The sequence below is a fragment of the Perissodus microlepis genome, chromosome 2 (assembly GCF_051167445.1).
Source record: "Perissodus microlepis isolate ML-2025 ecotype Zambia chromosome 2, ASM5116744v1, whole genome shotgun sequence".
Classification (NCBI taxonomy): domain Eukaryota; kingdom Metazoa; phylum Chordata; class Actinopteri; order Cichliformes; family Cichlidae; genus Perissodus; species Perissodus microlepis.
Genome location: NC_140462.1, coordinates 1,798,127 through 1,818,436, shown reverse-complemented (window position 1 = coordinate 1,818,436; position 20,310 = coordinate 1,798,127). Strand labels below are relative to the sequence as shown.

At 41.3% G+C, this 20,310-nt stretch overlaps 1 protein-coding gene across 2 annotated transcripts; it reads right to left on the bottom strand.

Annotated features, from left to right (window-relative positions):
- Positions 1-875: 875 nt before the first annotated feature.
- Positions 876-19,792, bottom strand: snx25 (sorting nexin 25). 2 transcript variants are annotated; one of them, XM_084939949.1, is made up of 24 exons: positions 19,573-19,792; positions 18,578-19,250; positions 17,750-17,834; positions 16,788-16,789; positions 15,338-15,401; positions 14,666-14,882; positions 13,803-13,975; positions 10,847-11,033; positions 10,316-10,386; positions 8,890-9,080; positions 8,660-8,791; positions 7,420-7,569; positions 7,158-7,283; positions 6,910-7,071; positions 6,504-6,635; positions 4,882-5,022; positions 4,311-4,424; positions 3,939-4,016; positions 2,789-2,872; positions 2,584-2,698; positions 2,410-2,476; positions 2,047-2,228; positions 1,827-1,927; positions 876-1,735 (listed from the first exon to the last, which is right to left on the bottom strand). In XM_084939949.1, the coding sequence occupies exons 2-24, from the start codon at positions 18,929-18,931 to the stop codon at positions 1,670-1,672; spliced, it is 2,994 nt and encodes a 997-aa protein (XP_084796075.1). In that variant the 5' UTR covers positions 18,932-19,250; positions 19,573-19,792; the 3' UTR covers positions 876-1,669. The 2 variants fall into 2 exon arrangements, with proteins under 2 accessions (XP_084796075.1, XP_084796070.1); XM_084939944.1 differs by lacking the exons at positions 15,338-15,401; positions 16,788-16,789 and having other exon boundaries at positions 19,573-19,791.
- Between the last annotated feature and the right edge of the window lie 518 nt (positions 19,793-20,310).

The window sequence follows — 20,310 nt, the reverse complement described above, 5'->3', positions numbered from 1 at the left end:
CCACAAGGGCCGCGTACTCAAAGACCGCTAAGGCCGGAAGTGCGAGGCTTGTGAAATGGGACGGTCTAGCCTCCGTCTCGCTGCCCAGGTTGCCTAGCAACTATGGTACTAACCGCTGGAAACGTTTCGTACAGCATTTTTTGACAGAAATGAAGAAAAAATTCTTTTGTTTGTTTGTTTCTACATGAGCTTTGATTTGATATGTATCTGAGGCTGAGACCACAGGACTGTAAAACATGATTGTTGGGCTTCATTTCTGTACTGAGCAGTCATTTTAAGATTAGCTAGTAAACAACAATTAGCTAATGTTGTTCATGAGACTAAAGTCATCTTACTTTGGTAATGTAAATATAATATGGCCAATATTAAAGTTATTATTATATTAACCATTATTAGTTATTACACCAGTGAACCTGAACTCACTGCTGTTGCAGTTATTTATATTTCCTATCACCTTAAATCTTCACTCAAAGTCAAGTATCTTTGACAGTGTATTATATATGAGAGACAAATATTGTTCTTTTAATATGTTGGCATTACTAAATGTAGCGCAATGCTTACATATCTCTGCTGTGACCTCTAAGCTCTTTCTAAACAAGCGACTATGTCATTGTGCTTTTTTTGTATATATATAAAAAAAATAAAAAAAATAAAAAATTCCCCACTCGCCCCTGTGGGCGGTCAATCCTTCAAGCTCAGGTCCTCTACCAGAGGCCTGGGAGCTTGAGGGTCCTGCTCAGTATCTTAGCTGTTCCTAGGACTGCGCTCTTCTGTGCAGAGATCTCCGATGTTGTTCCCGGGATCTGCTGGAGCCACACACACACCACACCACACCACACCCACTTTTTTTCCAAAGAAATGCAAAACTCACAACAGCTTTTTGTTTGCAATTTATTGCTTATATAAATGCTCTCTAAACAATTTTTGGTAAAAATAAAATCTATCAATAATAAATCATAAATAAAATCATCACAATGACTTTTACATTACATTATATTGCACAATTATAAGCCTTATTACAAGAATCACAGAACAAGTGTTGCTCAGGTTGTGTGTAGAAGGAATGTTCAGAGGTACGTGGGCTGGGACTCACAGCGGTCGCCTCTAGAGGGCAACAGCGAGTCCGACTGTCAGCTGTCTTTAGTCAAGTCAGTCGATTATCTACTCTAAAAATTAAAGATGAAACAAAGAAGTTGTCGACCAAACCACCATCATTTACATTTGAGCGAAACATTTCATTTCAGTCTGTTCTGGCACAGATGCTGAATGTCAGTGCTAGTGAAAGAATTATAATTATTTTTAAAAGAAACACACAGATGTGAGTTACTTAAGTCAAAAATACACTTTGTTCTTCTGTGATCAGTCTCCTCAGACTGCAGTCTAGATAGGAAGAAGTCCCTGTGGTTTCTCCCTGTCCAAACGCAGGTTTAGAGATGCACCCTTCTGTCAGCAGCTTTGTCAGGAGAGTGTCAGGCCAGCTTTTCACCGGTTCACAGCAAATTTCTTTGAACAGAGTCTGCGTGCATCTCAACTCTGACCAACGCAGCTTGCTTTCTGTCTGAGGACTAACCAAATGGCCCTCTCCCTGTCTGGCTTGGCAGTTTGTGATTGGTCAGCTACAGAAAGGCGTGAAAGACGAACCAGCCGATCCTCATTCTCATGCATGTGTTCAGATACTGTCCACCTCAGCCCTGAGCTCAGGACACAGCTCCTTTAGTAACATTTCCATCAATACCTAACAAACACAGGGAGACAGGGAAAAAAGAAATGGCTAAGAAATCTGGTTTTAATGAAACACTGATGTTGGAAATGTGTGTCACGCTTACATAGAGAAGGTGCTTATTGGCATTGGCCTCCTGCAGAGCACTGAAGATCTTGATGATGCCGTAGCGGGCATTCTGCTGGCCAACTAGATTTGTGAGTGCATCTGGTGGACGAGGAAAAGCATGCTGAATCAAGCACTTTATTCTTTATTTCTTTTACACTGCAAACATGTGCAATCATAATAAATGAAATAATAAGTCACGCCTGTGTGTGTGTTGCTACCTGGGATGTTGTCAAGTAGTTTCTGCTGAGCGCGCTCCTTGGTCTCAGTGCGTTCATAGTCCGTTCGGGTTTTGATATGTGGCGCCAGCTTGCCATCAGGCCAGAAGGTGTCCCTGAACACACTGATGTAGCACACCAACATCTGTTCACAGAAGATCCAGTTTACAGTGTCCCGGATCTGTCTGAAATACACAAGAGAGGCCTGAAAACTTTCATCTCAGGAAAATGTACAATAGGTGTTACACTCTCTGCCTTGCATAAGTTAACAAAGCCTCTGGATCTGGACTCGACAGATGAGATATTTTATTCTGGATCAACAATACTGCCAGACCACTGACTAAAAGAGTACTTGTTAGTACTTACTTGTTGATAGTTCGTCCAAATGTCACCTGGACTAGTGCAATTAAAGTCTTCCTCACCCACTTAAACACTGAGCAGGAAGACAGACAGAGGGAACGTATTCAGATAAACAGACTCGGAGGCAGTTAGAATTCACCAACACGAGCGTGTGTAACATCACAACAGTGTCCTGCTCACTTCCTCTGAGTTCAAAGATCTCTCCTATGAGCATGAAGCAGGGTTCAGCCAGAGCATCTTTCCGCCCGTCTGTTTCATCGTAGTCTGACAAGTCACTGTCGTCATCGCCATCCTCCTATGAAGAAAACGCACAGCGCACATCATGCAAATGAGGATGCAGGACAGCCTGGGAATGCTGCTTTACTCGTCGTGCATGAGTGTGTACCTCAGTATGGGAGAAAAAATCTCCAGGTAACCTCTCCAGGAAGGAGGCCAGTGAGAAAGAGGATTTCTTCTGAATAGACATCACCTTCAAACGTTATACAAGATATCATTACTATAAAATGGTCTGCATACAATGGACAAAATCATCCAGATAACACAACCGTCAGGAAGGTCTGAAACATGAAAGGATCCCTGTGAATCCACAAACACGGCCCTGTAATCAGTGTCTCCTCATTAATGGTGCCAGTGTCAAATGAGTAGTGACCCTCTTATGAAGCGGCTCTGCCTGTGTTGCTGCTCTAACACTGCACAAAGCCATAAATGTGCGTAAAAGAGCACCAATAAGCTGCTGGTAATTAGAGCAATAACCTTGTATTTAATGGCCCATATTTGATGTAAGTAATTGCCGCTCATTAAATTCACAGGGTCAAAATTTCAGATTTAAGTAACAAACACAACTCATGTCAGAGAACTTTAGCTGATTAACTAATACAGGAAACTAATGCTTCTTCTGGTTTGGGGTTTAAAATTGAGTTTTAATGAAGTTAAATGGTTATTTAACTTTTAAAAGCATTAAAACAGGACAAAGTGGTGGCTTTGAAAGGAAAGGAAACATGTGATACAATTTTGGTCATTTCACACTGTACACCCACACAGTGGATTTGGAATAAGGTGAGGACTTTAAGGTAAAAAAAGAATGATAACAAAAACTGCTGTAACATTCATGAATTACAGCATTTTGTCACTGCACTTCCATTTAATAGACGCTAAATACAATTGCAAGACAACAATTTCACGCCTGGGTGGGGCTTGTTTCTTCATTATTTTATGAAAAAATAAAAATTGAAATTTATAGCCTCAGACAGGAAAATCCAGCATCACATGAGGTCTATGGGCTGCAAACCTCTGGTAGTCATTAAACGTGAAGAATTAAGAAAATAATTATATGTACAATCTTATCACTTATGAATCTGTAAAAATAGGGAAACTAACTCCTACAGAGCTGATCTAATATGTCAGTTAATCCCATTGAGTTAACTTTATTTCAAATCCATTGTTGTTATGTACAGGCAATAAATTTAAAAAAGAAATGTGCAAACACTTATGGAAATAAGCATATATTATTCCCTGTAATATGAGAAATGGCTCACCTTCAGATGTTCTGGAGACGGGCTGAGGAAAGCATAGAGAGCCTCTGACTGGCACAACCGCTCATCTGTTAGGAGACGCTAACACACACACACACACACACACACACACACACCTGAGGTTATCATCAACAGCTGTGATCATAAGCAGAATAAGCTTTTGTGAGCACAGACTTCGTAAGGTTACAGACCTCGTTACAGTGTAATATTTAATTAAAAGAGCTCACGCATGTCATAGACTGAAATAGGTTGTGATTCAGCACCCTGGTTTTTGTGTGTTATAATTAACAATGTAGAGATAAAGTGAAGCATTTGTAATTGTATCACAGCAGGTGATAGAGATATAAAATATAGATGCAGCAGCTGCTTGTTTACCTGGAGAAAAGTGTTGAGTTGTGTTTTGCTTTTGTCCAAAAACTTCTGGTCAATAGATTTGAAGGGAAGTTTACTGAGTGATGGTAACTGGAGTTTCTTCAGTGATGGAAAACACTGAAGGAGAGACACATTAACAGGTGATGATTTTACACTAACAGGAGGCAAAATATGTGTATTTTTGATTTAAACAGCTACTCTGTTTACTCTTGTTAGATTCAGAAATGCATTAACAACCATAAATTAGTCAATGGAGCAGACTGACTAAAAGCATGCAGCTCTCCAGATGTCACAGATATTAGATTTCATCTAAACCAATTTATCACTGTACAGTGATCTCAGTTAGTCACACAGAGGACTGGAAATGCTGCTAACAAACAGCAGTCTCTGCTTTCTGTGGCATGTAGGCTGCAGTAAATCCATCATCACATTATTTTTTTGTTGCGAGTCTTTCCATTTCAGTGCTACACAGTGAGCTGATGACCTTACTGGTTTATTGTGCAGGAGACATGAAGCATTTAAACAACAAGGCAGCAGCTGTTGATCCATGTGTGCAGGATTGGTGCCTTGTTACCTCTGTGAGTTTGCGGTGCAACATTTGGAATTCAGTGAGTTTCCTCTGGACGCTCCAGCGACTGTTGGCTGTTTCTTCTCCTTCCACCAGGCTAACACACACACTGTAACAAGCTACAGTCTCACCACCTTCCTCTGCAGCCTGAAATACACACAAACATACACAAACCACCACCTTACTCTGGAGAGAGCTTACTTGGGAATTTACAAAAACAAACAAACAAACAAAAAAAAAAAAAAAAAACAACCCCAAAATGGACAGATGTAGTATCCATACAGGGCGTATCAAAAAGAATCTGATATCAAAAGGTGACACTTTTTTAAAGTAAAGAATATACTTTAAAAAAAGAAAAGAAAAGAAAAAAGAATATAAAAACAATATTCCAAAGTGCTCAATGTGTCCCCCTCCAGACACACAGCTTATGTCCATACCACAGTCAAATCTGTCCCATACTTTTGAGTCAATGCAGCCACTGCTGTCGTTATGCTGCTCACAGATCCACTCTTTTTAACAATGCGCGATTAAGTCGTTATCGGTGAGTGGCCTTGAAATTAAGCTCTTTGAAATCAGAGGATTCTTTTTGACACAACCTGGATATTCTTTATTCAGGCACATTAATATATATGTGGTGGGGTGTGGCTCAGCTGCAGGGGAAGGGTGGAGCAGTGGCGTTCAGAGTGTACTGTCAGGGGAGGCTGACACACCTGACCCTGATCATCTAATCATGTCTCCCCTGTTAAAGAGGTTGCCAGGAGCGGAGGAGAGGGCGGTGTTGTGTGCTACAGGAGCAGGGCAGCCAGAAAGCTGCACATGTTGGGAAGTCCGTCAATAAAGGATGTGTTAAACTGCAACGCTGCTGTTGTCGGGTCCTTCATTGTCACAATATATTTTTATAATTTAGTATAAATTTACAAAGGATTTACACACGTAAGTACACGAAAGACCAAAATGAATGAAATGTGAATGACTAGGGTCAGATTTAATGTCAGCTGGGAAAACAATCGTTTAGCATTATAAAGCTACTGTCAATATTCATTAACATAGGACAGTGTTAGGGCTGGCCTTAGTGCATGTTATGTGTAAGAGTTTTGAAGGACGAGACACTCAGGCAAACCTGCAGTGTCTTTGATTAACATCCAAAGTTACAATGTTTAACACTGACTTTTCACAAAAACATGCAGCCTGGTGAAAAACTAAAGAAAGAAAGAAAAATATATGCTTCTACACACATCAAAGTAACAGTAATATTTTCACACACATACACGATCTGACTCTAAATGATGATTTCTGTTCTTCTATGAATTTAATGTGCACTGTTAGTAGATCAACCACAGAACTTTCCACTCCCACTGGGCCATTTCTGTGATTGCTGCATGAAGTTTAGTGAATCTAGTCCTGTATAGATAAAGAACAGAAATGTGCTTGATCTATACAAATGTATGTGTTGTCCAATCTATCTCCTATACTAAAGCATAACGTATGCCAAGTATTAAATTATCTGTGCTGTGTGGTTTCTTCTGTGCAAGAGCATAAAGGATGAAGGGCATGCTTGCAGACTGCTGTAAACTGTTTAGGTGAGTGCATCATTTGTTTCTACACTCAGGTTTGTTGTTTCCTTTTACCTCAGCTGTAGTTATCGTAGCCCTCCAATTCCCCAGGTTTTCACACCACCAGTCAGTCCTTGTGATGTGTTGCTGAAGTTCGCTGTGTTCTTTTTCCATGGCTCCTATTTCTTCTTTTAGTTTGCTTACTATCTGCAAAGCACACACCAGAGGCAGATAAGCACGCGAGTTACAGTAAAATGACATTATGCTGAACCACAATAAAAAAAAGTCTTTGCATTCAGAGGTGTTTTCAAAGCTCTACTTTAAAGTTGTCACATACTCGAGCAGGGACCACGTCAGATAAATGGGAGTTTAACCCAATCAAACATCCTGCAATTGGTTCCACTTCATTCCAACATCCTGATACTCATTACTGAAGTGATCCAACAGACTGTATTTAGCACAATGACCTATATTTTGTTACCTTCTTGTCTGGTTTGGGTGCGTTCTGGATTGAGCCCAGGGCTTGTCGCTTGTACTCCAGTTTGTCATAGAGCTGGTGTAGTTTAGTAGCAGCATAGCTCGCCTGCTCATTGATTCCTTTACTGCCCTCGTCACACACCTCTTCTGTATCTAGACCCTGGCACTTCAGAGGATATAAAGAAAAACAAGTGTTAAACACATTCATTTAGTATTGTATGCATGTGTGTCGTTTGCGTATGAATGTCTCACCCCTTCTCCCTTTTCCTCCGGGCTACACCGCGATTGGCTGTGATGGTCGTCTCGTCTGATCAGCCTATCGTAGAGGTCGGACACCAGGAAGGAGGGGTAGTAACGCTCTCTCATTGTCTCAGCAACCTAAGGGATGTGTCAGTTTCCACTGTTACACACGCTGATCGAAGTGCAACAGCTTTCTTTTGAGATTTTCAAGAAATCCACCGTCAGCTGCTGTAGCTAGAGGTAGCTGCAGCTGGCTAAGCAGAGCAGCACATACCTGTTCTTGTAGTTTAACAAAGACTTGTGTTCCTCTGTTCCCCACCAAACTCTGCTGGATCTCTTTCAGAAGAAACTTCTCCACTGGAATGTCTCTGCTCTCCACAAAGAACTTCTGGTAAATTTCCCCAACAATTTGGGGCACCTCATTCTGTCAAACAAAAATTATTTTCTCACATACTTTTCTCACCGTTTTCAACATTTTTTGCTTCCCTTTTTTTTTTTTTTTTTTTTTTTTATTATACATACATACATATACACACGTATATATATTTTAACATTCACAAACTGTTACAATGGCTGATGCTCATGACCAAAGTTTTGAATAACAAATAATCTGAATAAAATTATCTTTCTTCTTCACTCACCTGTCTTCCCCCCCACTCACTGTGTTTATACAGAGCTACATTTATCATTAGTTAGTATTAGTCTCTGGATCACTAACACGTCCCGTCTTCCTCCCTTCACCCTCAACCGGTCAAGGCAGATGGCTGCCCCCACCAGAGTCTGATTCTACCTGATTTCTTCCTGTTAAAAGGGAGTTTTTCCTTCCTACTATCGCCAACTGCTTGCTCATAGGGGGGTCATATGATCGTTGGGGTTTTCTCAACAGGCAAATGTGATTTGACACTATTTAAATAAAACTGAATTAATGTAATCTCTGTGAGCAAAAATCTCAGGTTTTTGTTTTTCTTATTTCTACCCTGAAGTCTTTATGTGGTGCAAATGCAAGTGGACATCCTAAATTTGGTCACATCAGTGGCTTTAAAGGAGGTGAGTGAAAATAGCTTGCTTCAGACGGTAGATGAACTAACAAGCTGCACCAAAGCTTTTAATAAAATGAATAAAGTTTCTTTTAACTGTCAGTTACAGCCACACCAGCAGATTCCAAGTTTAAAGACATTAAAGCAAAAGACATTTGCTGACACTATGTGCAGTTATTTTCAAGTCTGATTTTGTGCACTGGACTCACAAAAAGCTTTGCTACGTTTCTTTATACAAGACTGTTTAATAAAATTACAATCCCCTTTTTTCATCAAGCACTCCCATTTTCTACTTTTGTGTACATCTCAGTATGAATGCCATCGCCTCGTCACACCTCTTGAGCTCTTGACAATGAAACAACTAACTTCAAACAGGAAGCCTAATAAGCCATTTTTACTTTGAGGCCTAACAGTAAAAGAAAAAAAAAATAGAAGCAGTGTTGGGGTAAAAATCTCTAGAATGTGTGCAGCCGTTACCTTGTTGGCAGTTTTCAGTGTTTCCACCAGTTCCCAGAAGCTTATCAGAGCTCTCTTATCTACTCTCTCCATGTAAACTCTGAAATGATCCCTGTAACTTGGATTACACAGGATCTCATCAAACTGGAGAATCTGCATAAGGGGAGAGAATTTTTAAAAAGAACCAAAGTAATTTCACAACTTACAGGAAATAAAGAGAGACCGCATCAGTTACATGATATATTATTTACCTTCTGGCTTTGAGGCTCGTCGTTGTCATCGGCCCCTCCTTCCTCACTATTCTCATAGTTTGGCCCTCCAAGGAGGCGGATCCTTTTTTCACATTGTTTCTTAGCAACAGTCAGCTGATTGATATATCTTTTCATATCTCTGGCTCTCAGCAGGTCGGCCTTCATGGCTGCTGACTCTTTACCTTTTTTCTCTAAGGGAGAGGGAAAGCCTGTCTGAGCAAGTTCTGGCCACATAATAACACAAAGGCGCACAATCACCTGGTGTGGAGCCACTGAACTATCGGGATAAAGCTGATACATACCGATGGCCTGATTCTATGAAAATGTGCTTCAAGCTAAGCACACCAGCAAGTGAACTTTATTGGTCATTGATTTTCAGATACAGCATGTGAATGCACTTGGAGTTTCTACAGCCGACTGGCCTTTAAATGTACTCATGAATTCATTCACTGCTGAACAGGGACTGTGTGTTTCAACAGCAAACAGCCTGTGCAAACAGAAACCAGTACTGGGTCTCCAAAATCCCCAAAAGCAAATTGAAAAGTGCTGGTCTATACTGTGTAGTCCAGCAGGATCACACAGTATAGACAGTATAGTGGTTAAAAGTGCACATGGAGACAGTTTATGGACCAGTTCCCCCCTCAATCAATGAGAATAAAAACTAGGCGCTGCACTGCAGGGCAGTTCAAATCCACTCATTCCCTTGTTTTGTTTGTAAATCTGTATCAGCTGGTGCTGTGTGTCCATCCGTTTCAAACTTTTACACACAATAGGGGCAGGGATAGCTCAGTAGGTAGAGTGGTGGCCTCATGATCGGAAGGTCGGGGGTTCGATTCCCCTGAACAGCTACCCTGAGGTACCCCTGAGCAAGGTACCGTCCCTACACACTGCTCCCCACTGCTTCACTGAGTGAATGGGTTAAATGCAGAGAGGAATTTCCCCACGGGGATCAATAAAGTACACACTTTCTAATACTTTCCTTCAGACCCAACCACCTGCAACACTAATGATGTATTCCCATCAGCCTTTGCTGTAATACATTTACGACTAAAGTCGCTCTGGTAACGTCATTATAACCACGCTCACATTATTTCCTCAGCAGAAGCTCACACAGCTGTCCTGAAACTTCGCTTTCAATGTCACTTCCTGGTCCTTAAAAGTCTTTGACACGAGGCTGAACTCAGGCATATTGCAAGTGTCTGACAGATAAATGTTCACATCACTTCTCTTCAAATTGTTGCAAAACAAGCAGAATTGCTTGCAGAATGACTGTACTCCTAATGAATGCCTATATTGCATATCTGGCTAGCTTTTTAGGGGCAGTGAACATGAACTGAAACGCTGCCATACTTTTGAGGTTTTAAATAGTGATGTCTTGGTAAACAGAGCGATCATCTCATGCAGGAAACTGTAGTGTTGTCTGTACCTTTCTGCTTCTTGAGCTGAGGCAGGCTGCTGATGGTGGTGGCATGAATAATCTCTACCACGATCTGATACCTACAAAGGAGGAAAGACGGGAGACAAATACAATTATTGTTTCCCTAAAATAAAAATCAGGTGCCTTAGATGAATTACGTCACAGAAAGATGGAAATATAGTACGGAAAGTGACGAAGCCAAAATAAATCAAAACAAACAAAAACAATAAACATTTCAAAAAGAAGGCAGTACTGAGCCACCATTTCTCAAACTAACGAGACAATATAGCAGTATCATGTCTACCCCGCATTTAGATCAAGTATATTGCTGCAGAGACATTGTCTGTTCCCATGGTAACCCCTGAGCAGCAAACATGTTGGTGGCTAAGACTGCCTGGTTAACATGTTTGTCATTATGTATACAAGGACACACATGGTTTGTTTAATTTGACTCTATGTAGGTACAGGATAGTCTACTTAAATGAGGTAATGTAGGCATCTACTGTGTGTGTGTCTGTGTGCACGTTGTCACTGTCATGCCTGAGTTGCTTGAGGAAATTGACATCAGTAGAAGTTGATATCAGTTTGATAAAGTCTTCATAGGAGGCAGCGTAGGTGTAGGCTTTCTTCTGCTGCTCAGCCTGCTGCTCCCTCTTTTCCAGCTGAGACAACAACATCCTGTTTATGGAATCTGGATCGCTGAGTACCTCTACCAACGGCTTCAGGACTGGAGAACACACACACACACAAAGATAAAAATACGTTGATGTAAAAAGGAAGGACAAATGCTCTCGATGAAGTTAGAACCACAGATTTCTGTGACGCATAACAAAATGAGACACTGATCTAAATAAATAAATAAATCAATCCTAGGTGTGGGAAATGGAGGAATGCAGTTCTAGAAACAGAGCAGCAGCTAGACATCAAGATATCACACATTTTCTTATGACTATCGTTTCATCTGTTCCTTCTCACAGTAGGAACACAGATGTAATCAATAACCCTGAAGACAACAGCTGCATTCAAAACAACACTGACAACACACCTGCTCAAGAGGAAAGGATGACCACAGAGTTTGTAAGATTCCAGTTTTTCTCAGTTGAATTCAAACTTTTTTTGAAGTTTTCCAGTTTTTCAGCAGGTAAATTTTCCAGAACAGCTCAAACATGCAGCAAAACATTACAGATAAATAACAAAAGTCCATTGATTCATGTGTCGGGCCAGCAAAATTGCACATTTGTTTCACACCATGTAAACATGTACTCTGGAAACAAGAGCCAAGTACAGCAGTAACAGTGTGGCGCGCTGCTGCAATGCAGGAGAAGAAGAAAAAGTGTTCTGCATCTTCCTGCATTCTTTTTTCCTCTCCTTGCTTCACTGCCACACTTCCCTTATGAGTCAGTGCTGTTACAACAGCTAAGAGTACATTTTGCAATGCTCAATAATTAGATGACAAATTATTTATAACATGCAGTAATGTCCAAAGACTGTGAGCCACTCGTCATTTGTTATATTTTGTTACAACCCTAACAGGTTGTGTTAGTGGGTGTGTTCTGCTTTCCTTCTCCCCTGCCTGCAGCTGCCACACGTTTTCCTGTGAGGAGCCACCAGTGTGGAGCATGCTCTGCTCACCAATCATCATCCAACACTATAAAAAGATCTGGTGTGGAGTTGCTCGGACTCAGTGTGTGCTAGCCTGAGTTTGGACTGAAATTAATGGTGGAGCTACTAGTGAGCAGCAAAGCCTTTTCCTTTGGCTATTTAATCGTCTCTCTGAATTTAATCCTTTGTAAGAAAATTATTATTTTCACTATTGTTACTCCCCTCATCCCCTGGCCTTTATTCAAGGTACAAAGACTGGAAGGAATATGAGTCCAGTCTTTGTCCAGAGGAATGTTTTTGTTTGTTGAGCCACACTGATCTATGAGTCATTCATTCAAATCATTCAAAAAGGCAAGCATCTAATTCAAGAAAAGCAGCAATGCTGTCTCCAAACATACCAGGAAACTTAGCAAAGAGACCATTTATATTGTATTTTTAGGCACTTTGTTGCTAAAAGCCTGTCACAATAATATTTGTTCCAACTTCTTTATTCAAATCTAGTAAAATGCCAACGGCAGGATACTTTGACAGGCAGAAAATGCACCAACAAGGTGATCTTGTCATATCTTGACAAAGTTTACATCTACATGGTTTAAAATAAGAGTAAAAGAAAATGAGGAAACTGGCAAAGTAGAGGACAAAAGAAGAAGTGACAGGCATAAAAAGCAATCTACAGCAGATGGAGAGTAAGTGAAAGTCATGTAATAGGCAAAAACCAACAAAGACGTGACACAGGACCTGAGAAATCCGTCTGACCCTGCAGCTGATCTAAATACTGTTTGTTCAAACGTCACCAGAAATGGTCTCGGAAGGCTGACTGTAAAGAAGTCATTCTTAAGGAATGGGAACAGGGAGAAAAGGTGGAGATATGTCAAAAAAAAAGAATCAGTGGCAGGAGTAAGTGATAATGGAGTGATGATTTTACCAATGCAGTAAAAGCATGTGTGGATATTTAAAAAAAGGGAACACACACACTGGCCTCCCAGCGCGCAGACCTCAACATTACTGAGGCAGTGTGAGATCATCGACACAGAAACAAACAAAAGACAGCCAACACCCAAAGAAGACCTGAAATGAACTATACCAGACTGTGCTGAAGAATAAAGGTGGTCATACAAATATTGACTTTAAAGCTAGTGAGAATTGTACAGACTCTGTTTTTGCCTTATATTATTGTATTCACATGCATGCTTGGCTATGATTCAATAAATCGCTGCACCCGTTTCTTATTTTCCTAGCAAAATCAAAAGAAATTAAAGAACTCAAGAGTTCTACATAGTTCTGTATATTAAAGAGTAAAACTATTCAGCAGAATATTGTATATTTATTCTTTGTTTATCAAACACACCTGAAGAGCTGCGAGTGTTATGCATCTATGTCAACAACACCTCAGTGTTACATCTCTTTCACTGAGCAGCTATTAAACAACTAGAGGAAAGGAGACACCATTTGTGTTTTTAATTACAACTGTGCTTATCATGAATTGTGTCCTAATGTGTTGAGTAAAGTTTCATTCTATTTAAATGAAATTCATTCACAGCGTATGTTTAATTCCCCAATTGTGGGAGTGTGACACTGACAAACGGTCCGGTTTATGTAAGGCAGGAGTCCACCAAGAGGATGGTGCACATTTCATCACCATGTCTGCACTGTGGAGCTGATTCAACTACATGTTTAATGACTTGGAGTAGAGCCAAAATAAAGATATAAACATTCAACGACTGCTACTTGTAATAACAATCCATAAGACAAAAAAGCAATGACTCATAAAAGGTACATTAAAACAGAACATATTATTCTTTGACAGCAATAATGCATATATGTGACTTCACAGTTTGTGACAAAGACCAATTAGAATCAGAATTCTTTATTAATCCCCAAGGAAGTTATGTACCTTTAGTAGTGATGACTTCAGTGAGACAGCAGCGTAGTGTGTGCGACTTGGCATCCTTTTGTGGCAGCAGACACAGCAGTAGTATTCTGGCTACACAGCGGAGGAAGGCCAGCTCCGATTCCGGACTGACCAAACAGGGATGGAGAGGAAACGGCCGAGCCACTTCCTCTGGTCTGGACACAGACACACACAGACACAGACACACACAGACACACACAGACACACACAGACACACACACACACGGAGCTGCAGTGAAGTGTTATTCTGTCACAGCTTAGATGTCCGATTATATTACGTGAGCTAAAGCTTCGCTGCCTCTGTTATTCATACTTCAGCTGTGTTGTAGCTCGCCGTTTTTGCTTCTAAAGACATGCTGCTGCCGCTACATTGTTCCCAAGCAATTGGAAATTAGGCAGACCAGACATCACAGCAGTGCAATCAAATCATAAGTCTCGTCTGACTGGCCAAGATAATAAAACCAGATGATGTGTGAATCATCGCTCTGCGTTCTTTTTCCTGCACGCGCATGTGTGATAGTGTACCTGGCACACACTGAAGGGGGATTTTAATGCTGTTACGCTGGACCAAATTGCAGTAATTTCACACCATCTGTGTACATAAAATTATGGTACTAGGTATGGACACTGGTGGGAAAGGAAAGCTTTTTCAGTAACAAATCAAAGATGGAACATATTTCCTGATAAACACCTGTGAGTCATACCTCTGTGCAAAGAAAGCTGTTAGAGGCTCAGCGACTCTGACAGTAACGGCACATTATTTCACTAGCTTTCCCATCCTTGATTTGCAGGTGATGAATATTGTGGGAGAACTTCATACAATTAAAGAGTGTGTGCTAGTGCACCTTGCAGACGCAGCTTTGAGGTCGGTGAAGTGTGTGTGTAGAATCCGGATGCTGTCATAACACACTACGTTGACGAGGTCGATCTCAGCAAGCCTGGATCTCAACTGCCCGATCATCTGCCACCAGTCCTCTGACAGCATGGAGTACAACTGGCCTTCATCATGACTCAAAGGAATGTACCAGGACAGGATATAGTCTCTGTAGGCATAGTCAAACACTGCGGAGACAGCAAAAGAAAATCTAAATCCAGTTTTTGTTAGAATAGACAAACAGCTGCAGTCAGTACTCTTCTGACAGTAACACCAAATGGCTTTTTTACATTTCAAACTTTTGAGGCACAAAAAAAAAAAAAAAAAAAAAAAAAACCCACAAACCCTGTATAAACTCTGTTTTCAATGAGCCACTGAAGACCGCAACGGGTGCATCGAGTTTCATTTCCCCAAAGCCCTGGTGCAGCTTATGAAAGCTGGAGGGTGGTTCACGCTTTCCATCATCTACTTTCTGTGCCCGCTTTTCTGTAAACGGCCCCCAGCCCTCCCCCCGAGAGCTTATCCCAGCATTCATTCTGTGAGGGGAAAGCTGAAACTGGACAGCTCACCACCTCATCACAGAGCTGACCCTTAGATGCACAAAAAACAAACAAACAAAACACTGGCAATCCCTCACACTCACTTTCAAATGATGTAACTACAGGAAGAATATAGGAGGAAACACCTACTACAGCACCTGGAAAAAACTGACAGAAATGTATAAATAACACACCCAGACTCCACACAGACGGCTGCAACTGGAAGGTTAATTTTAACCCTGGGAACACCATAGCTTAACAGTGAGCGCTCTGCTTTAACTAGCTGCTGAAAAACAGATTTTACTGGTCAAATCTTTAACTTACAAACTGCACAAAGAGCAAAATCACAGGAAAAAAAATCAGATGCAATCTAAATATGAGCAGCTCGTCCAGTATTCTAAACAGTACAACATATACATTAAAAAATGAATTCAACTGTAAAAATTAAATTAATATTATCACTTGAATAACTGCATACTGATCGAGTCATGCTTTGAAGAACAGCGTGGCACTTCCCCTTCTCTGTGAAATTCAGTTTTAAGGTGTGAACCAAACCAATTGTTCTGTTGTGATCTTTTAACTAAATGCAGAATCTCTCTGTCTTTGAAGTGTATGCAGTGATCCAAGCTAACCCTCTGTAGATTATATACAGCACATTATCAACATGTACTGTATGTTGCAGATCGGGAGGAGAAGCACCCTAATACTCACAACGGACATGACCAACATTCACTCTTGTAAGGAATGACTGTAAAGCACATACTTTGTCACCTTCTTGGGGTTTTTCCCTTTAACCAGAGACATGCAAGTTAAGCGACCCTACAACCTCTATGTGTGCCTTTAGGCACTGGAACTGACCAGGATCAGTGCTTTAGAAACAGGTGAAGAGGGGGGATGAATGGTTAGAGAGGTTAGCACTCTAATAACAGATAAAGACCAATCTTGCACAATTGGATTTGCTCCATTTCTCAGTTTCCACTTCAAACAACATTATGCTCTCATACTACTTCTTCATCTTTTTAAAAAATAAATAAAATAAATGAGACACAGTTCAGAAGGTATTTTGTGTTGAGCACTCACAGTAAGCTCCTCTGGAAAGGTTCTAACTAGAATGTAAGTACTCTGCTTGCTTTAAATGCATCACTCTAAAGAATCCCACAAAACACATCAAGGTATATCAAGGCATCGGTTCACTGACACAGCACGTCTTGATTATAAAGCTAATAATGTCATAAACTTGTATCACACTGCAATCAAAAGACCATTTTTTAAAAACACACAGAAGGATGTGCAAACACACACCCTCGGTGTAAATCCTGGAGCCATCTGTTACTTGGCAGGCACATGCACTGATCTACTGAGCGTGCGAGTGTCTGTTTGCGGCTCCCAGTGTGTACGCGTCTTTAACCTTCTACTGGTTTAATGTGTGGGAGAGATGGGTGACAGGTCGTGGTGAATGACAGAAGCAGAGCTCCGTCAGTCAGCAATTTTGTCAAAAACAGAAGTTGAAACTTTTTCCATCAGTCAGTCATTTCAGGAAAGGTCTCCTAATACTACTGAGAGTGAAAACCAGATTTTAATGCTGTGTAAGCTTCAAGTTTTCAATATGAAAAAAAGCAAAGTTTTTTTTCAAAACAGAGCAAGCCACAATAAGAATCAACATGACTACCCTTTTGAATCACCATTGTCGAAGTGCAGTATTATACAGTGTGTTGTAATGCCACCAAAATATGTCTAATTCGATGACTGGAGAGAAGGCAGCGTTGACGCGGTAAAGTACTACATTTTAAAAATTTTACTGTTTTCCCAGCTCTCAACTCTGAATAACACCAGTGAGAATGGATGTCCTTATTACAGTCATCTGAAAGTTAAGACCACAGCTGCTGTTCATGTCTTTTGTTTGAGAGTGGCAGCCAATCAGGAGCATTAATGGACAGGAAAGGGAGCTGAAACATTTTGTTTCAGACAGTGTTATGAACTGAGAGGCTAGACCAAGGCCCAGTGTAAGATAAGCTACTACAGTAGAGTCCACAAACAAAACAAAACAAAACAAAAATGCAGAGCTTGAAAAGAGCATAAACGCTAAAGGAAAAGTCATTTTATGGAATTTTGAACTTTTTATACGTGGAATTCAAACACTGAAATAACTGAAACTGAAATTTAGAGGAAGACACATTCATGTTTGCTTCTGAAGTCCTTCAAAAAAGTAGCATGAATAATCAATGAAAATCTCACTCTTCTGCGATCGCCAATTTAAAGCCTTTCAAAAAATGACCACACTTGACTCTCAAGTGATCTCAGACGTCTGACTGTCATATGATCCAATTTCAGAATCCTGATTCGCTCACACATTTTACTCTATAAAGACAGGATGCCACAAAAATGGCAGAAACAGAAAAAGCAATTGGTTTTTAAGTTCTTTTTAACATCATCTGCTAGAATATCAAAATCTCCTCACACATCAATAGCTCCTCATGTATTCACATAAATGTGCCATAAAACAGGTGACTAATTACCTTCCTTCAGGGTTTTGTCCACATTGTGCGACACCACCACCCTCCTGCTCTGGCTCGACTCCTGAACTGGCACCAAAAAACGAACCTGAAAAGTAGCCAAACAGGCAATTCCAGTTAAGGAACAACATAAAAACAGGAAATACAAGGAGAGAAGAGAGCTATGACTGAGAACTGTGCGTCTAGAAGGCCTAAAATCATGACAAATGAAGCAGCCTAAATTGGTCACAGCTCGTGCAACATGTCACTCAGACTAATGTTTGTGACAATACTCATCCACTGTCAACATCAATAAGTCATAAGCGCCACAGAACATCAAACATCACAGATGAAAGGCAGCCGCTGGGCTGAGGGATGCCACCAACCGGCTGCAAACACCCAAAGGCTTTCCTTAAAGAATAAATTACCATTTGTTGTGTGTATGCATGTGCTCAGTGTTGCAAATCAGGCTAAATCCAGAAGAATGACTGTACCTCATCTATTATAGAACACAGCAAGGATAAAAGAGTAGGGAGACATCATCAGAGAGACAGAGTGGGTACAAATGCTGAGGTGGAAGGAAATTAATTGGGGCAGGGAACGAGGGGGTGGAATGGTTGAGAAGGCCAAATCAGGAGGCAAAATGTAAAACATCAGATGCTCAACAGATCTAGTTTGTCAATAATGCAGAGTGTGCAAAAAGCCCTTAGATACAAGTCTGCATGTCAGCAGTAAACAATGTTTTCTGATGAGACACAGTGTGATCCTAATGAGATGTCGCACAGAGCTACAGTTTGCATGTTTCTGGAGGTGTGCTGCATGTCCCTTAATGAATTTAAGGGGTCTTCTTACCATGAGCTTGTTGAAGAACTCCAGCCATTCAGAAGGCTGCCTCCTGCTCCGGTTAAAGCAGCTGACTTTGAGAGGACTCTTCCTGACCAGCAGGGCAAAGCTCCCAGCCAGGAAACACAGGAGGGCGAATGACACATAGATGAAGAGCTTCAAGAAGAACGAGGTGAGAGACAGGCCTCCCCATGCCAGCTGAAATACTACTGCTGCCACCACGCCCAGGCAGAAGGCTGGGACGAACCGGAAAGATGAGCCGATGGAGGAGGTAGAAGCTGCGGACATGGGCCCCTCTTCCTCTCCCCCGGTATTGCTTCTCCCTCCAGCCGGTGATGTAGTGGTACTCGAGGGGGTGGGCATACTGCGACCCCACCATCCATATATGTGTCACTGCTAGTTATGCTGAAACGTCGCTCCGCTGGTTTGCACGCCAAGTCCCAGCGGGAGGTATACTGTGTACACTCGTGTATACCCTCGCCTACAAAACTGTCTCCAAAAAGAGGCATCCCCGCTCTGACATCTCCTCACCAGACACACGCCGCTATGTTCCCCCACGCTCCTAGCGTCGGCCCGCCTGGCAGCAACAATCACGGACCCCCGAGAGCTTTCTCAGCCACAACACGGCGCTCCAGACAACAAAACAGGGCACCGGGCTTCTCCTGGGAAAAGGCGTCAGGAGCTATCAGAAAGCAGAGAGAGGGAGAGAGCAGGGAGTAAATGGATGGAGAAACAACCACCGTCACCTTGGAGACACTTTCGGTGGAAGGGTAGCTCACCGACTGTCGTTTACAATCTAAGCTAGCAAGAAGCTACGCTAGAAAGCCAGCATAAGTTGCCATTACCTGCTTCAAAACGAGGAAGAAAAATTCATAAAAAACAAGGAAGAGTCAAGCAACCTCGAACTTCTGTGTTCTTTGGCTGCCAAGCTAACTGCAACAGGCGGCTAACTAGCTCGCGTGCTAATTAAACAATTTAACTTCAGCTAACGTTAGCTTACTCACCTATCGTTAAAAATTGGGGTGGACGATAACAGCGCTACATTCCAGCTTTTCTCTCCGTAAAATAATGTTCCACGGGCCGTTTAGTAATGTATTAAAGGTGCCATAAACGCAGCGAGAAAAAATGTCTCCAGTTCAAAAGCCCCTGAAAGATAAAAACAAGTACTGTGTTGTTTTACTTGAGCTCCAGCTGACTGACGATCTCTCTAAACGTGAAAGGGTGTTAGCCAATCAGCGCCGGCATTAACCACCGACGGCGCGTCTGTTTTAACTCTGGAGATGGTGTGATTGGACGGGGCTTTCGCTTGAACCTATCTGTAGCAGGGAAAGCACCGCCCATCGGGCAAGTTGGTTATGCTAATTAAGCACACCGCCAGATAGAGGATAATAGTTGGCTTATGATTGCGTAGATTTTTTTTATTTTACAGATACTGGCTTAAACAAAGGCGATACTGTGTATTTACACAATGATCATTTAGATTTCACACATATTTATTTTGCATTCCTATTTCCTGTTGCCCTCATCCCTACTTTCTATAATGATAATCACAGGCTTGCATTTTCTCATAATTGCCGCACTAGTAATGATTGACATAAATTTGTAGTTAGGCCATTATTAACTCCAAAAGGCTTTATACAAATAAAATAAGCCATCCTCCTTTGAAAAATCCAGCAATCCAGAGATAACGCACAGTTGTCAGTTCGTGGATTCATTGTCAGTCAAGTAAACTGGGTGGCTTT